Source organism: Megascapheus bottae, chromosome X, assembly GCF_031878675.1.
Source record: "Megascapheus bottae isolate mThoBot1 chromosome X, mThoBot2.hap1, whole genome shotgun sequence".
NCBI lineage: Eukaryota > Metazoa > Chordata > Mammalia > Rodentia > Geomyidae > Megascapheus > Megascapheus bottae.
Genome location: NC_143547.1, coordinates 27,904,602 through 27,920,593, shown reverse-complemented (window position 1 = coordinate 27,920,593; position 15,992 = coordinate 27,904,602). Strand labels below are relative to the sequence as shown.

The 15,992-nt window shown below is 41.0% G+C and overlaps 1 protein-coding gene and 1 pseudogene across 2 annotated transcripts in view; both read left to right on the top strand.

The window, feature by feature from the left end:
* The window catches only part of Slc9a7 (solute carrier family 9 member A7), a 134,148-nt gene that overhangs the window by 98,034 nt on the left and 20,122 nt on the right, over nucleotides 1–15,992 (top strand). Inside the window, exons 13-14 of one of the 2 annotated variants that reach the window (XM_090326674.1) lie at nucleotides 3,575–3,634; nucleotides 9,819–9,882. In XM_090326674.1, the coding sequence (XP_090182800.1) occupies nucleotides 3,575–3,634; nucleotides 9,819–9,882 (124 nt within the window). The remainder of the gene's footprint in view (nucleotides 1–3,574; nucleotides 3,635–9,818; nucleotides 9,883–15,992) is intronic. The other variant, XM_090326673.1, reaches the window with a different exon arrangement.
* On the top strand, nucleotides 2,092–2,410 carry LOC150040647 (small ribosomal subunit protein eS27 pseudogene; annotated as a pseudogene).

Here is a 15,992-nt window from a genome sequence, read left to right as displayed (position 1 = left end):
CCCCTACCTTCAGTTTCAGCACCACATGATGAGAGACATTGTATGCTACATGCTTTCTGAATATAGTCAACCCTATTTCTGTTTGACTCCATCCATTTATGTGTCTATTCCTTCAATAATACCATACTGGTTTTTTTTGATTGTGCCAGTACTGTGCCTTGTACTCAGGACCTCTTAACTTTTTCCCTCAATCACTTGAAACATGTATCCAGTTCTGACTTTTTACTGGTCAAGTAGACTTTCCTGCCAGGACTGGCTTCAATCTTTAATCTTCAGATCACAGTTCCTGAGTAGCTAGGATTACAGCTATGAGCTGCCAGTGCTTGGCTCCACACTGTTTAACTCTATGCAATAATTTGGCATAAGTTAATCCAGTAAATGGATTCTTCCCACTTCATTCTTCTTCAAAACTATTATAGTTACTCTAGTTCTGCTCCATATACATTTTAGAATAAACTTATCTGTATCTAAAATAAAGTCTTTCTCTGGCCAAGCATGATGACTCACCTCTAATCCCAGCACTCAGGAGATTAAAACAGGAGTTTGTAGACAGCTTGGACTATACAGAGAGTCCTTGCCTCCAAAAACAAATAACTACATCTTTGTTATATTCTGGCTTCCAATTCAGGAACAGAGTATATTTCACAATTTATTTAGCTCTTCATTGATTTCTTTCATTAGTATTTTGTTGTTTTATCATGTACTTTGTTAGATATTAGATCCTGTCACTTTACTAAAATAATTAGTTCTAGGAGGAGCACTGATGGGATGTTTTTGTTTTAGTATATTGTTGGGGATTTTCTACATAGACCATTGCATCATTTGCAAATAGTGACAATTTTATATCATCCTTTCCAAACAGTGTGCCTTTTTTTTCTTACCTTATTCCTGACTTTTACAACTATGTTTAATGACAAGAATATGAATGGATACCTTTGTCTTGCTCTCTATATGAAAAAGGAAACATTCAGTCTTTTGCCATTAGGCCTCATACTAGCTATAGGATTTTTATAGCTATTCATCATCCCATTGAAGAAATTCCTATCTCTTATTTGGATTTTTTTGAGAGTTTTCTTTTTTTATCATGAACATGTTATTGTCAAATTCATTTTCTCCACCACTTGATCATATGTTTCTTTTTTCTTGCCTAGCCCTTTACTATGGTGGGTTACATTGAGTAGTTCTCAAACACTGAGCTGGTTTTGCTTCTCTGAAATAAATGCTTCTTGGTTGTGGTACATAACTGTGTATATTGCTAAATTCATGAGCAATTATTTTTGTTAAACTTTTTGTGGCTATACATCCTTTTGGATTTCTCCAACTTAAAGGGACACCCACGAAGTGGCAGTGTTGATGAGGTGGGGAACAAGTGGAAGGACACACAGCCTGCCGGCTGAATGAACAGGTTACTTTCACACACTAGAGGGCAGTGATATAATCACTGAAAAACACAGTAAGAACACTTTGCTAGGTATAAAAAGTTTATGATGAATTGTTTACAAGAAAATATAAAGGATAAAGTTGGAGAGAGGACTTTAGGTAAGAGCAGTGATAACAGGATATTTGTTTTTTAGTACCGAGATTTAAACTTAGGGCCTTGAAGCACTTCACCACTTTAGCCATGCTTCCAGGTCTCTTTGGTTTGACCATTTTCACATCGGATCTTGCTTTTCTCCCAAACCAGCCTGGACTATGATCCTCCCATTTATTCTTTGCCCACAGAATGGTAGGTGTGCACTACCATGCACTGCTTTGTAACTAAATAGTTTTAAGAGTTCTAAAGTACATTACTAAGGCACATTTTTTTGTGGGTCATGGGACTTTTACTCAGCCTGGATGCTGTCCCTGAGCTCTTCAGCTCAAGGCTACCATCCTACTCTTGAGCAAAGCCCCACTTCCTGTTTTCTAGAGGTTAATTGGAGATAAGAGTGTTAGGTCCTTTTGTGCCCAGGCTGGCTTTGAACTTTGATCCTCAGATCTCAGTCTCCTGAGTGACTAGGGCTACAGAGGTGAGCCACCACGCCCAGCTCTAAGATACATTTTTAAGAATTTTATAATACAGCTTTTCCAGCTGTGAGGACTCCTAAAAACATGCCTCTCGCAAAGGATCTCCTTCATCCTTCTTCTGAAGAAGAGAAGAGGAAACACGAAGAAGTGCTCAGTGCAGAGCCCTAATTTCCTACTTCATGGATGTGAAATGCCCAGGATGCTATAAAATCACCACGGTCTTCAACCATGCACAAACAGTAGTTTTGTATGTTGGTTGCTCCACTGTTCTCTGCCAGCCTACAGGAGGAAAAGTGAGGCTTACAAAAAAGGATGTTCTTTCAGAAAGAAGCACCGTGAACCAAGATATGTGGGAAATCATCCCAATAAACACAGTTTGGATATTAAAAAAAGAATTTTATAATATATTATTTTGGAAGTAGGTTATTTTTTTCACACTTGTAGTATTCTCAATATCCTCTGACACTCATGAAGAATACCATCAAGAATACTTGCACTTGACATATTCTAGGTAGTTTTTCCAGATATGTTTTTGAAAAGCAGTTTGGGGAAAGAATTTCATTAAGTAGGTGGGTCAAAGTGTACTTTCTTTTGATGAGAGCTAGGTACTTCCTCAAACAGTTCTTAAGCTCTGAAAATTAATGTTCCCGCATTTTCATTTGGCTCTTGTTAGTAAGAAAGATAGCTTATGATGTAGGTTTTGCAGAGCCTTCATATCTAAAACTTTTACACTGCTCTTTTTAAAACATTTATTTTGAGGCAATAAAAGGGTGTTTGTCTAAATACATACTTGAGGTGTATATATTTTCTGTCATTCTAAAACAAATTTGTGAAGCAAAGTTTTGCTGAATGTTAAAACTGGAAATTCAATATTCCAAATTATTAAACTATTTTCTGTTAATTAGTTCATGTTTTAAAATAAAATACTTCAGACTGTTAAAATACATGTAGAAAAAACCTTGGCTAATTACAATGAAAAGAAAGTTAAGATATTAAAATGAAAATAAAAATATTACTTCCCAGTGAAAAAGAAACAGTTTAAAAATACCACTTGGGTCCAGGAGTTTGGCCTAGTGGTAGAATGCTTGCCTAGCATGCACAAAGGCCTGTCTTGGATTCCTCTCTACCACATACATAGAAAAAAGCTGGAAGTGGTGCTGTGGCTCAAGTAGCAGAGCTCTAGCCTTGAGAAAACCCAAAGACAGTGCTCATACCCTGAGCCCAAGCCCAGGACTGGCAAAAAGGAGAAAATAAATAAATAAACTTAAATGTAGCCACTTCTGCAATTGACTGTAGCCACAAAGCTGAGAAGCAATTTTTTAACCAATTCTGGATCTCTTTGAGTCTTAGAGAATGGAGACAATTTACAATGGCTATGTAGCTTAGAGATTGCTTAGCATGCATGAGACTCTGGGTCCCATTCCCAAACAGAAATAAAAAAAGAGAATTTGAATTTACATAGAAAGTAAAATGGCCTCTTCGTGGACATGGTTTGGGTTATTGGGGCCAGGGTTCCTGTCTCCCCTGTTGTTCCCATCATACTCATGGACCCTTTTCTGCTGCCCAGAGTTGGTGTGGAGGAGCCCTCCGAAGAGGATCAGAGCGCACACCGCTGGCAGTATTTCAGGTGACACAAGAGCATCCTCAGAAAACAATTAACTGGGCCTAGCTTTTCTCCTCTTTCTAACCTGATATATTTCTCTTCATATGATTTGTTTCTTTCCTGTGTGCACTAGCTCTCAGCCCTTCTAGCAACAAATTAAATTAATTCTAATCATTTTTTCTACATTTACTCTGGGTTCATTGGTGGGGTCATTGTTCCTGGAATCTCCTGCTTCCCGCTATTTCCTTGTTTTGGATCATGTGTTGTCAAATCCAAAGCCTGTGTTGGCAAATATCTTCTCATACAAATGAGCTTAGGTGGTTTTGTTTGTGTTTTTTGTTTGTTTGTTTGTTTTTGTTTTTGGTGTTGGTCTGGGGTTTGCACTCAGCCAGGAAGCTATCCCTGAGCTTCTTTTGCTCAAGAATTGTGCTCCTCACTTGAGCTACAGCCCTACTTCCTGCTTTTTTGTCGTTTTCGTGAAGATAAGAGTCTCACAGAGTTTCCTACCTAGGCTGACTTCAAACCACAGATTTCCACTTCCTGAGTAGCTAGTATTACAAGTGTGAACCACTAGTGCCCCCTTAGGAGCAGCCTAGCTTCAGAGCCAGAGATGTTGTCTGTACAGGTCTGCTTAAGACCTAGAAAATAAGGCCTGTAACTCATTCAGAGAACCAAAATTTCATATTCCAGCCATTATCTCCTTAGAACTTACATCTTTGTAATAAAGTAGCAGTGCTGTTCTAATTTTGAAAAATGTATGTTTGTGCAGGGTGCTGGAGGCTTATGCCTGTAGTCCTTGTTACTCAGGAGGCTGAAATCTAAGGATTCAGGTTTGGAGCCAACCTGGGTAGAAAGGTCTGTACATCTCTTATCACCAATAAACCTGTAAAAAGCTAAAAATTGAGGCGTAGGATAAGTGGTAGAGTATGAACCTTGAGCAAAAAGGCCAAGCAAAAGCTCAAGGTCCTGAGTTCAAGCCCTAGTGCCAGAAGTCAATCAGTTATGTATTTGTACCTTCTCATGATGATTCAGGAGATACAGTGAATGTTTTAAACAAAAGGATAAATGAAATTTGTTTCTCAGTATCCAGTTATTTTATGATATACTTCTATTTGTAAGTGGTGATGTAAGAGCAAACAAAGTGAATCATTCTATTTCTTCTTCCCTTTCTGGGTCTCTAGGTGGCATCAGCAGTGCTGATAGGATATGTCAAATGCAAAATAGGCACTAACTCTGTTCTTGACACTGGGAAAATATTTTACTCCCTGAGGACAGTGACAAAAACCTGAATGGAGCATGGGGTCTTGAACTATCATGTCCCAGATACACACTGTAATGACATAAAAGAAATTAATTTTAGTCAGGCTCTGGTGGCTCATGCCTGTAATCCTACCTACTCAGGAGGCTGATATCTGAGGATCATGGTTCAAAGACAGCCCAGGCTTGAAAGTCCATGAGACGTTTATCTTCAATTAACTACAAGAAAACAAGAAGTGGCAGTGTGGCTCAAGAGGTAGAGTGCTAGCCTTCAGCTGAAGAGTTCAGGGACAGCGGCGAAGTCCAGATTCCAAGCCCCACAACTAACCAAAAAAATTAATTGTAGTGTTTGTCTTTTGTTCTCTTTTGATGATACTGGAATTTGATCTCAGGGCCTTGCTCCCAGCCCTAACCGAAGTACTCAAAGAACTCAAGGAGTTCACACATTTTTTTCTTACTGCACAAAACTAACACACTGTCTTTCTCTTTCTCTCAAAATTTCATGTTTGGAGATGTGACATTAAGTACCAGTTTTGTAGCCCACCTTCAAGAAGGAAGGTCTTTTAGGGAAGTGTTAAATTCTAACACTTGGGAAGAGACTCCACTTAGAATATGATGATCACGGTTTTATATGAACAAAGGTGTGTGTCTCAATTCCTCAAAATGGGCTGTTCAACTCTTTAAAAAGTTATGGGTAGCTAGGGATAGAACTCAATGATGATGCACATACTCAGTATGTACAAGGCCCTGGTGTCCCTCCTCAGCATCTCCACAATACTGTAGAATCAAGGAGAACAACACATCTAAATTGTCTGAGATTTCATGACACTCATCCATTAATCAAAATGGAAAAATTTACTAAAGGGGAAATGGTTCCTTCCAGAATGAGCATATCATTTTGATTGCTTTTTTCTCATTAAGTATGGGGTTTTCACATTTGTCTCATTTGTCATGAAAAATAATGATCATCCAATTCCTTCTTGAAGGAAAGAGCATTGTGTGTATATTCCAATGAGCTCAAGTTAAACTACAATCGAATAAAGCAGCCCAACACCTCCAGACTTACATACAGTGTTCTGGATTGGAAGCATTATAGCAGGAGAAATAGATATTCTGGACAATTGTCTGAAGCTAGAGATTTCAGAAAGTTGCTAGGGGACTACATCAAGTCTTCTTCAGCCTCAAATTTGTGCCTGAAATCCTGTCAATGATCTTTTCTTGTTGCCGAGCACCACACCAAGGTCTCTGGCCCATTGTTTTATCTCTTGTTTCCAGAACACTAGTTTGGTTCTGGGCTCTACCCCAAGGGTGGAGCCTTTTGTAGAGAGAGCCCAAGGTTTCTATGTCATCCTTGGGGACTGGTCCAAGGAGCCCTTGAGCCTGCCAGAAAAGTAATTATGAAATCACCCTAACGGAAACAGCCTTGAACTGGAAAGACATTGCAGAAGAACATAATATTTCTCATGGCCCTTGGTTTGTTTTCTTCGGGAGCACTTACCAAATAGTAGCAAGCTGGGAAGCAGGTGTCTGTGTCTTCTCTTGAAATTCTCCTATTAAACATGTGTGCCCATAGTAGGCACCTTTAAGAGACCCAACGGGGCCTTGCCACATCCCACTGTGTGGGAAAAGCACAGGATGTCCTTTACCTTCTGTACTGTCAAGAGCTTGGACTGTATTTAGAAGGATGTTTGATAACAAGTGTCTACAGAGAAGGCCACTGGGTGGTACTGTCTTCAGAAGAACAGCTTTGCAGGGGATATACACAGTCAGATTTGAATACAGCTGCATTGTCTGAAATTTGACTACAACATGTCTCATTTAACTAGCGTTTTTATCCTTGCATTTGCTGTTTTTCCGTGGTACAGGATTTCGAACTCAAGGTCTTGTGCTTATTCCTCAGGTGCTCAATCACTGAGCCATAACTCCAGCCCCTTTGCAAATTTATTATTGTTGAGATAAGGGATTACTTCCTGCCCAAGTGCCTGCCTGGAGCTGCAATCTCCCTATGTCAAGCAGTTTCCTGATGTAGGAGAGCTGTGTACCACCATACCCTCCTAGGCATTAGCTACCTACATCTGGCTTCCTTGCCTTATGATGAATAGAAGAATTCCACTGATGTTTCTAGAACTTAACTGAAAATAGTCCAAGTCTAGTATTCTTATGCAATTCTTGTTAAACTGAACTTATTTTTGTTATACAGATTTTCTTCTCCTAGCAGAGATGAGTGTACAGAATTTATGGAGGTAAATTTCATGTGTGACTATGTTGGTTATACCTGTAAGTGTTCTCCGCTATCTATAGGTCCCCTATTTCATCTGAGCTGATAAAGTTAGATTGTTTTATCATTACTTATGTGAAAGCCATTTACAAGAACTAAGGCATGCACCTCTTTCAAATCTCACAGTGCAGAACAGAGGGATTATCAGTGATAGATCTGAAGTGACATAGTCTTGCCATACTATACTTCATGTTCTCAGTAGTTACTGTGCTGGGGACAGCTTTGCCTCCTGGTGGGTTTCTGTGAGTTACTGTTGTTATTGTGCTCTGCCTCTCAAAATTTGCACCTGACAGCTCATCCTCAGTAAATTAATCTAGCATGAAGTGGCCTAATATTGGATTCTTGGCTATTGGTCTTAGAGAGTCTAACAGCATGTAGAACACAGATTAAGAGACGGTTAAAAAAAAAGGCTGTGGGTTAAAGGTCAGCAATGAGGAATTCAATATGTGGCCTCTTTTTTAACCACTTGTATGCATTACATACTTTGGCCCTATAGCTATCTTGTGATCTTCGTGGTCAGTCCTTGAACCTCTGAAATAGAAGGTTTTTCAGGTCCAAATATCCCTGTAATGCTACCGATTCCTCGGTACCATATACATAGAAAAAAGCAGGAAGTGGTGCTGAGGCTCAAGTGGTAGAGCTCTAGCCTTGAGAAAGTCCAAGGATAGTGCTCAGGCCCTGAGCTCAAGCCCAGGACTGGCAAAAAACAAAACAAAACAGAAAGATGGGAGGAGAGGAAGAGGAGAGAACATGGGACTTTCTGTGTCCAGTGTCTGCTCACTGGATTCAACAGAGACAGCAAAGACATCCCCATTGAAGCCCACTTGGCACCTCTCTTCCTGTTCAAACACAATGTAATCTGTTAAACACTCCAGTTTCTCTTCCTTCTCTTTTGACCTTCTATGACACCTTTCATTTCTTTTTTTTATTTTTCTTTTCTTTTTGTCAGTCATGGGTCTTGAACTCTGGGCCTGGGTGATGTCCCTGAACTCTTTTCCTCAAGGCTAGCGCTCTATTACTTTAGCTCCACTTCCGGTTTTCTGGTAATTAATTGGAGATAAGAGTCTCATGGACTCTTGGTGCCTGGGATGGCTTTAAACTGAGATCCTCAGATCTCAGCCTCCTGAAGTAGCTAGGATTACAGGCCTCAGCCACTGGCACCCAGCTTATACCTTCTATTTCCTTGTAACAAAGAATAGAGTGAGGATGTCACTAATATCTTTAAGATTCCCCCATTGTTCTTTGGTACCCAGTGTTCATGTTACAATTCTATGCTTCAGAGACTGGAAGGTGCAGGGCTACATGATTAACAGGTACATAAAGCAACATGTAACATATGACTATGCCAAACAATTGCCCCAGGACTTTTGGGGAATTCATTGTAAGTGCATGTTGCCACTTTCCCTTTTCTTTCTTCTAGTTCTTGTTCTGCAGTGTGTGTCTCAGGTCATTGTTGATGCTGGGGGCAGGGCATGAAGAGTCCAAGCAGTTCTGGTCCCTAACATGACAGTGACACTGATTAATGGGTAAGGCAGACTCCATTCGGGATCATCATGTTTAATATAGGGACTGTTCTGATGGATTGTGAAAGTATATGTGAGAGAAACCAATAGATAGAAAGTGGCTGAGACGAGACATCAGAGGTAATGGGGATTCTGGCTAAATCCACCTACCAGTGTTCTTGCTGAAGGCAGGCCAGAGTGATGGATCAAGCACTACCTGGGGATGATGGAGGAAAACTCCCATCAGAGATTGAGGGAAATCAGCTATCAAGGGTAGAGGGTTGAGGCTAAACAGTTTAAGAAAGCTCTTGCTAAAATCCAGTGTACCCACAAGACAGAGACAGAAGTCAGGGCCTAAGTGGGAAGAAGATTAAGAGAAGTCTCTCTCAAGTGTGATCAAGGAAAAACTCTTGTCACTACCCATGCTCAGATCAGGAATGTGTACTTGATATCTGTTGCTTTGTTTCAATATATCCTCCAAATAACATGAGGGATGGAGAGATTTATAGATAGATGGGTAGTGAAGAATGTGCTGAAAAAAACGTTGGCTATTCACACGTGGCTCACACCTATAATCCAAGCTACAGAAGGCTCAAAAAGCCAGGCAGGGCAAGAAAGTCTGTGAGACTTTTTTTTATCTTTTATTAAAAGTGGAGTTGTGCTAAAAGTGGTAGAGTGCTAGCCTTGAGCAAAACAAAAAAAAAAACCTCAGGGACAGTACCCAGGCTCTGAGTTCAAGCACCATGACTGACTATATCTTAGCAGTAGACATATAGGCGTTTCCTATAGATTTCTTCAATATTTCCCTGTGTATCTGAAGGAATTTCATGACAAATGGTAAGGATATTAAAGTAGGTCAGGGCAGAAGTGAGGACATAGCTAAGCAGGAGGGACCCACATTTTGGTAATGAGGATCACCTGGTACAGGAAGGCAGCTGGAAAGTTGTCCGCCATTGCTGTTTTCCCAGAGGCCTTGCTTAGTGTGTGAACACACAGGCTCTATTACCCCTGGCTGTCAGGGATCTGCTGTGGAGTATCACCTGACTTCCGCATGACAGCCTTCCTTTCCTTCTGCTTTGGAAGATGGTGGTGATTTTCAGCCTACAAGGCTGCTGTGGACTGAGCTAATGCTTCTGCTTTTCTCCTTGTCTTTCTCTGTGGCAACTTTTAGAGTTGGTGTTGATCCAGATCAAGACCCACCACCCAACAATGACAGCTTTCAAGTCTTGCAAGGGGTAAGTCATAAGAAATGCTTCTTTTCAGGGAAGAAATGATTTTTATTTTTGACAGTCCTGGGACTTGAACTCAGGACCTGGGCACTGTCCTTGTACACTTTCTGCTCTATGCCACTTGAGCCACAGCACCACTTCCGGCTTTTTCTGAGTATGTGATACTGAGGAATCAAACCCAGGGCTTCGTGCATGTTATGCAAGTACTCTACCACTAGGGTACGCTCCAGGCCTAACACAATTGTTTTTGTTTTTTTTTTTTAATGTTAAAATTGATGGATGCTTGTGGCTCACACCTATAATTATAGCTACTCAGGAAGCTAAGATCTGAGGATTGTTGTTTGAAGTCTAAAAACTAAATGGGATTATTTTCAGTTAAACAGCAAAAAGCCAAAAGTGGAAATGAGGCTCACGTGATAGAGTTAGTGTTGAGTGAAAATGCTTAGGGAGAGTGCTGAAGCCCCCGAGATCAAGCCCAGTACTGGCACAGAACAACAAAAAAAGAAGTTACCAATGAGGGATCCATTGCTCCATGGGTGTACTTTACTTGGACTCCCTCATTGTCATCTGGACCATGACTTTCTGAGGTCACTACAGTTACCTCTGTTTTCCAGGGTAGAAGCTGAAGAGGGAGAATGTTGGGGAGTTATGTGAGACTAAGGGATGAGAAAGACTGACATTTTAAAAGTAAAATACCCAGGAGTAGCTGGATATCAGCATAGAGAAGAGAGTTCATCTGGAAGCTTCCTGACCAATCGAAATAGCATGCTGTTACTTGTGGCTCCTTCTTCTGTACTCCCTCCCCTGCTGAAGGAAGTGAAACTATTTGCTGGGTTACTACAGATCTTATTATATACCTAGTAAAACCTTGCACACTAGAAATGCTTTGTTTGGAATTAGATTTAATAATGAACTTTCTGACACTTTTCTGTGAAAATATTTGAAGAACAGCAGATCAGAAGTTCTCAAGGCTCTGGAATTTACTCTAAGCAATGATTATTAAAATAGCCCCCCTCTCCAAAGGAATGGGACCCTCCATTTGTTGTCTACACACACTGGATGGGCTGGCAGTGACTTCTGCTACAGTCTACATGCCTCTCTCTGCCCCTACCATTTACCAGCCTGGAGCTATGTCACAGCTTTTCCCTGACCTCCTTTCCAGTCTCTCAATCATGAAGAAGGGCCCTTAAGGTTTGTTCCCTTGACCTTTGCAAAGCCCTTAGGATGGCTGCCAGGCTTGGAGAAGCAGGCAACCTTCCAACTTTATTCCCCAGGCTCCAGCAGTGACTCACGTCCTTATTGCAGAAAGAGCTTTCTCAGACTCTCCACATCCTCACAGCCTGACCTTGTCCTTGGGAGTCTCCTGCAGCAGGACTGGGAGCGCTCAGCTATAGTGGGGAGACAAGGGAGATAACTGTGGATGAAATCTTGACTCCTGGCAGTCTCCCTTGAAGGAGGTCCAGATCACGTATGAAATTGAAATCATAGGCAGAGACAGTTTTATTGGTTGTCCACCACTGGGAAAGAAAGAATAGCCCTTTCTCTTGACCTCTTTGTTTCTACATGATCAACTTAAAAACATCAAGCAGACAGCAATCGAGATATCTGGAGGGAAAGCATTTCTTCTTGCAAGGATGATTTTTCCTCACTACGTCTAGAAGCTTGAAATTGTAAACAGCGTCATGGCTACAGAGCTGCCGACCATTAGCTCATGTGGGACCAGAAAAGGCGCTGTTGGTTGGAACTTTAGGTTCTGAGTGAAGAAAAGCATAAGAGTATTGTGAGCAGACTTCAAACTTTGTGTCCCAGGCAACTTTGACTCATTAGAACAAACAAGAGCAGAAAAATGCTATTGCTTTATTTCTCAGGAGGTCTTGGTGACTCTGCAACCAAAACAAAAACAAGCCCAGCTGGAAGTAAGCTAGCTGCCCAGCCCCCAGGGGTGACTTCTCACCCCATGAAAAGGGGGAGAACTTTTCATGCCAGACCAGACACAGCTGAGATGTCTTTTGGCCGGACTTACAGACACTTCACTTCCTTCCTCATGTTACCAGAAAAGTGCTCATTGATGAAGCCCCCTTGGGAACACTTTTAATGTAGCAATCTGACCATCCCACAGGATCCACCTTAATGGAATGTGAAGGGAAGGAAATCGTGTGTGTGTGTGTGTGTGTGTGTGTGTGTGTGTGTGTGTGTGTGTGTGTGTACCATAGGAAAGGAGCTGTTTATAGTTGCAAGGACCTAGGACATTGTGAGTAAATTGCCATCATTTGTTTCTGGAGTCTTCCTGCAAGCTGAAATCTGATACCCAACCACCTACATTTTTAACTTTAAAACAGTTGGTGAAATGACTTAGCTCAAATGACTATTATCTGACCTCCCTCCCCACCCCTCAAAACTTTCCCTTTATGCCTTGGAATTCCCTTCTTTGGTCCCCTTGATTTCCCGTTCCCTGGTTTTGTTTTCTAAAAACTGAAATTTTTAAACTGTTCATGCACTTGACAAATACTTATGGAGCATTTTTATATATCAGACTTTCTATCACGTTTTAGGAATGTGCCTGCAAAAGATAGACAACTCTCTGTCCCTAAGAGATTGGTATACCAAGAGAAGAGGGATCTCAAACCCATCCTGGCTACTCTGAATGTGCTGACAGCCCAGTAGAGAACTTTCTAGAAGTGTAAACTCACACTTTACCCTATCAAGCAAAAGCAGAGTCTGAAAATACTCTTTCTCTTCCTCCCTCCTTTCTTTCTTTCCTTCTTTCTATTTTGCCATTTCCCCAGGTCATTTGTGTGTAAGACAAGAAGTAGTCCTGGGTTAGGTAAGATGAAGATCTGAAGAGTTTTAAGGGAAAGGAAATTAACAATGTAGCACCTTCAGGGACTTAATTCCTAGTTTTATCAACTTTGTTACAAGCACTGAGATTAGGTCCATGACATTTTGAAAAAGTGCCAATCAAGTCACATAGTTTATTTGTTCCATTTTAGTTGGGGTGGGCGGCTAAAGTAAGAAATTACCACAAAGTTCACAGCTGTCTGAGAGTTCAGTAGGTCAGAAGAGTACAGCTCAGTTGGCTTCTCCATGTGTGGGTAGAGCTGTGGTCTAGAGATGAAAGCCACTTGCAGGTTTGTTCAGGTTGTTGAGAGAATTCACTTCCCTTCAGGAAGAAGGTCCCATATCTTTTCTGTCTGTTTAGAATTGTGCCTAGCTTCTAGAAGCCACCCATATTCCCTGGCTTGTGGCCCTCTCTATCTTTAAACCAGCATCATCAGGACAAGCCTTTGCTGTGTTTCTATTGTACCTCTCTGCCTCTTTTTTACACTCCTGTCCACTTTTAAGGGCCTCTGTGATTAACCTGCACCTACCTAGATAACTATAAATCCATCCATGAGGCCTTTTTGGGGGATATATAACATAGACTCCAAAGAATAGAATGTCAGACTCTTCGGATGAGCCAGGCACTAGTGGCTCATGCCTGTAATCCTTGATACTCAGGAAGCTGAGATCTGAGGATCATGGTTCAAAGATAGCTCAGACAGTATCGTTCGTGACATCCTTTACTGCCAATTAAACATCAGAAAGCAAGAAGTAGATCTGTGGCTTAAGGAGTAGAAAGCTAGCTTTGAGCAAGAAAGCTCAAGCCCTGAGTTCAAGACCAGGATTTTTTTTAAAAAAAAAAAAGTCTTTTGGTGGACATTGTTCTACCTGCCACAGGCTCCATCCTGGGGGGAGGGGAGAAACAAGCTGTTTAAAAAACAAAACATCATTTTTAGAATAGATTAAATATAATTGTAAATACATCATTACCCATTATAATGTTCTAGAAAATTATTTCAAAAATAGTGCTACTTGACTTTTTGTGGTAGTAAGGTGTTGAATTTAATCTACCACATCCCCAGCCCGTTTTGCTTTCATTTGTTTTGCAGATACAATTTCATTTGCTTCAGACTATGATGTTCCTCCTTTGGCCTCTCAAACATTTCTCAGTTTGTTGGGGTTTTTTGCCAGTCCTGGGGCTTGAACTCAGGACCTGAGCACTGTCCTTAGGCTTTCTCAAGGACAACACTCTACCACTTGAGCCACAGTATCACTTCTGACTTTTCTATGTATGTGGTACCAAGGAATCCAACCTGGGTCTTTGTTCATGCTAGGCAAGCACTCTACCACTAGGCCAAACTCTTGGCCCCCTCAGTTCTTTTTTTTTCCCAGTCCTGGGCTTGAGTTCAGGGCCTGAGCACTGTCCTTGGACTTTCTCCAGGCTAGAGCTCTACCACTTGAGCCTCAGCATCACTTCTGGCTTTTTTTTTCTATGTACGTGGTACTGAGGAATCAAACCTGGGTCTTCATGCATGCTAGGTAAGCACTCTACCACTAGGCCAAACTCCCGCCCCCCCCCTCAGTTCTTTTAATTAGCTTTCTTTATCTTTGTGGGGTGTGTGTGTGTGTGTGTGTGTGTGTGTGTGTACGCAATTTCTTTTTTTTGGAAAGGGGCAGGTGCTGAGTCTTGTTTCTCTGTCTTTCTAACATCCGTCATGGAGCCTAGTACATAGTAGGTACTTAATGAATGCAAAAAAATAGACCCTCTGCTATATGCTCAAAATGACAATGAGCTGGTTGGCAGTATTTATTTATTGCCAGTATTGAAGTTTGAACTCAAGGCTTTGTACTTGCTCGATAGCATTTTTTAAATTTTATTTTACCTTATTTTTTGTCTGTTATGGGGCTTGAACTCAGGGCCTGGCACTGCCCCGAGTCTCTTTGTACTCAAGGCTAACACTCTACCATTTGAGCCACCATACCACTTCTGGTTGTTGAGTGGTTAATTGCAGGTAAGAGTCTACCTGGGCTGACTTTGAACTGTGATCGTTAGATCTCAGCCTTCTGAGTAACTACAATTATAGGAGTGAGCCTCCAGCATCCAGCTTGTTGAATTTTTTGATGGGAGAGTCTCTCAGACTTTTCTGCCCCACATGTCTTTAAATCATTATCCTTTGGATTTTACCCAGTCTTCTGACTAGCTAGGATTACAGGCATGAGCCATGGATTCCTGGCAGTAATATTTAGTTTTTGAAAGAAGTTCTTTAGCAATACTATTAGCTAAAAAAAAATCTAGCAAGAGTCATTTGCATAAAAAGATTCACAAGATGGCCAATGAGGTTAATGGCCATGCATTTTTTGCTTTGTAGACGTGAAATGACATCCAGTCTTTGAAAATTAATTAACAATATGAGCTCTAACTACCCTTTACTATGCCTAATGTTTTACAAATATCAAATCATCAAAAAGAGTCACATTGCTAATAGTAATAATTTGTGTTGAATGCATGCCATATATAAATCAGCATCCCAAGTTATTGAAATGTAAAAATTATTTATACCTCTAAAACTGCTTTTCTTATGTATTCACAGTAGTTTTTATTGGTTGTACTGGGCTTCAAAGTCAGGACCTTGCACTTGGTTAGGTAGGCGTTCTACCATTGAGCCACTGCCTCTACTCTTTGCCTTTAGTTTGTGTATCAAGTAAGGTTTCATGCTTTTATCTGTGCTAGCCTCACACCTTGATCCTCTTTCTCTTTAGTAGCTGAGACAGTGGGCATGTACACCAGAGCCAACTTGCTTTGGTGACTGGGTCTCATTAACTTGTTCAAACTGGCCTTGAGACTTGATCCTTCTACCTTCCAAGTAGCTGAGATTGCAGATGTATGCCACCAGTCCCAGTCTGTACACAGTATTTCCAGCTTGAATATAAGCTGGGTGTCCTCCAGTTGAACTTGAGTCTAAGCACAAATGGACTGGGGCTAGCCTAACAAGAATGACCAACTGACAGACTTTACATGCCAGTTGTGAGTCCCTGAATGATGGGCAATAGACCACAAACTCCCACAATTCCCTTCTCAAGTTCTCTGCTTTACTACAACAATACACAGAACTCAGGATGCACTATACTTAGCAGTACTGCTTTATTGTAAACAAGACAATTCAGAAAAGGCCAAATGGAAAAGATGGAGGAGACAAGGTGTGGGGAGGGGAATGTGAAGGGGGGAACAGGGCCTTTTCCAGTACCTTATTATCACCTTCTCAACACCTTATCACTTATCACCTTACACATACACA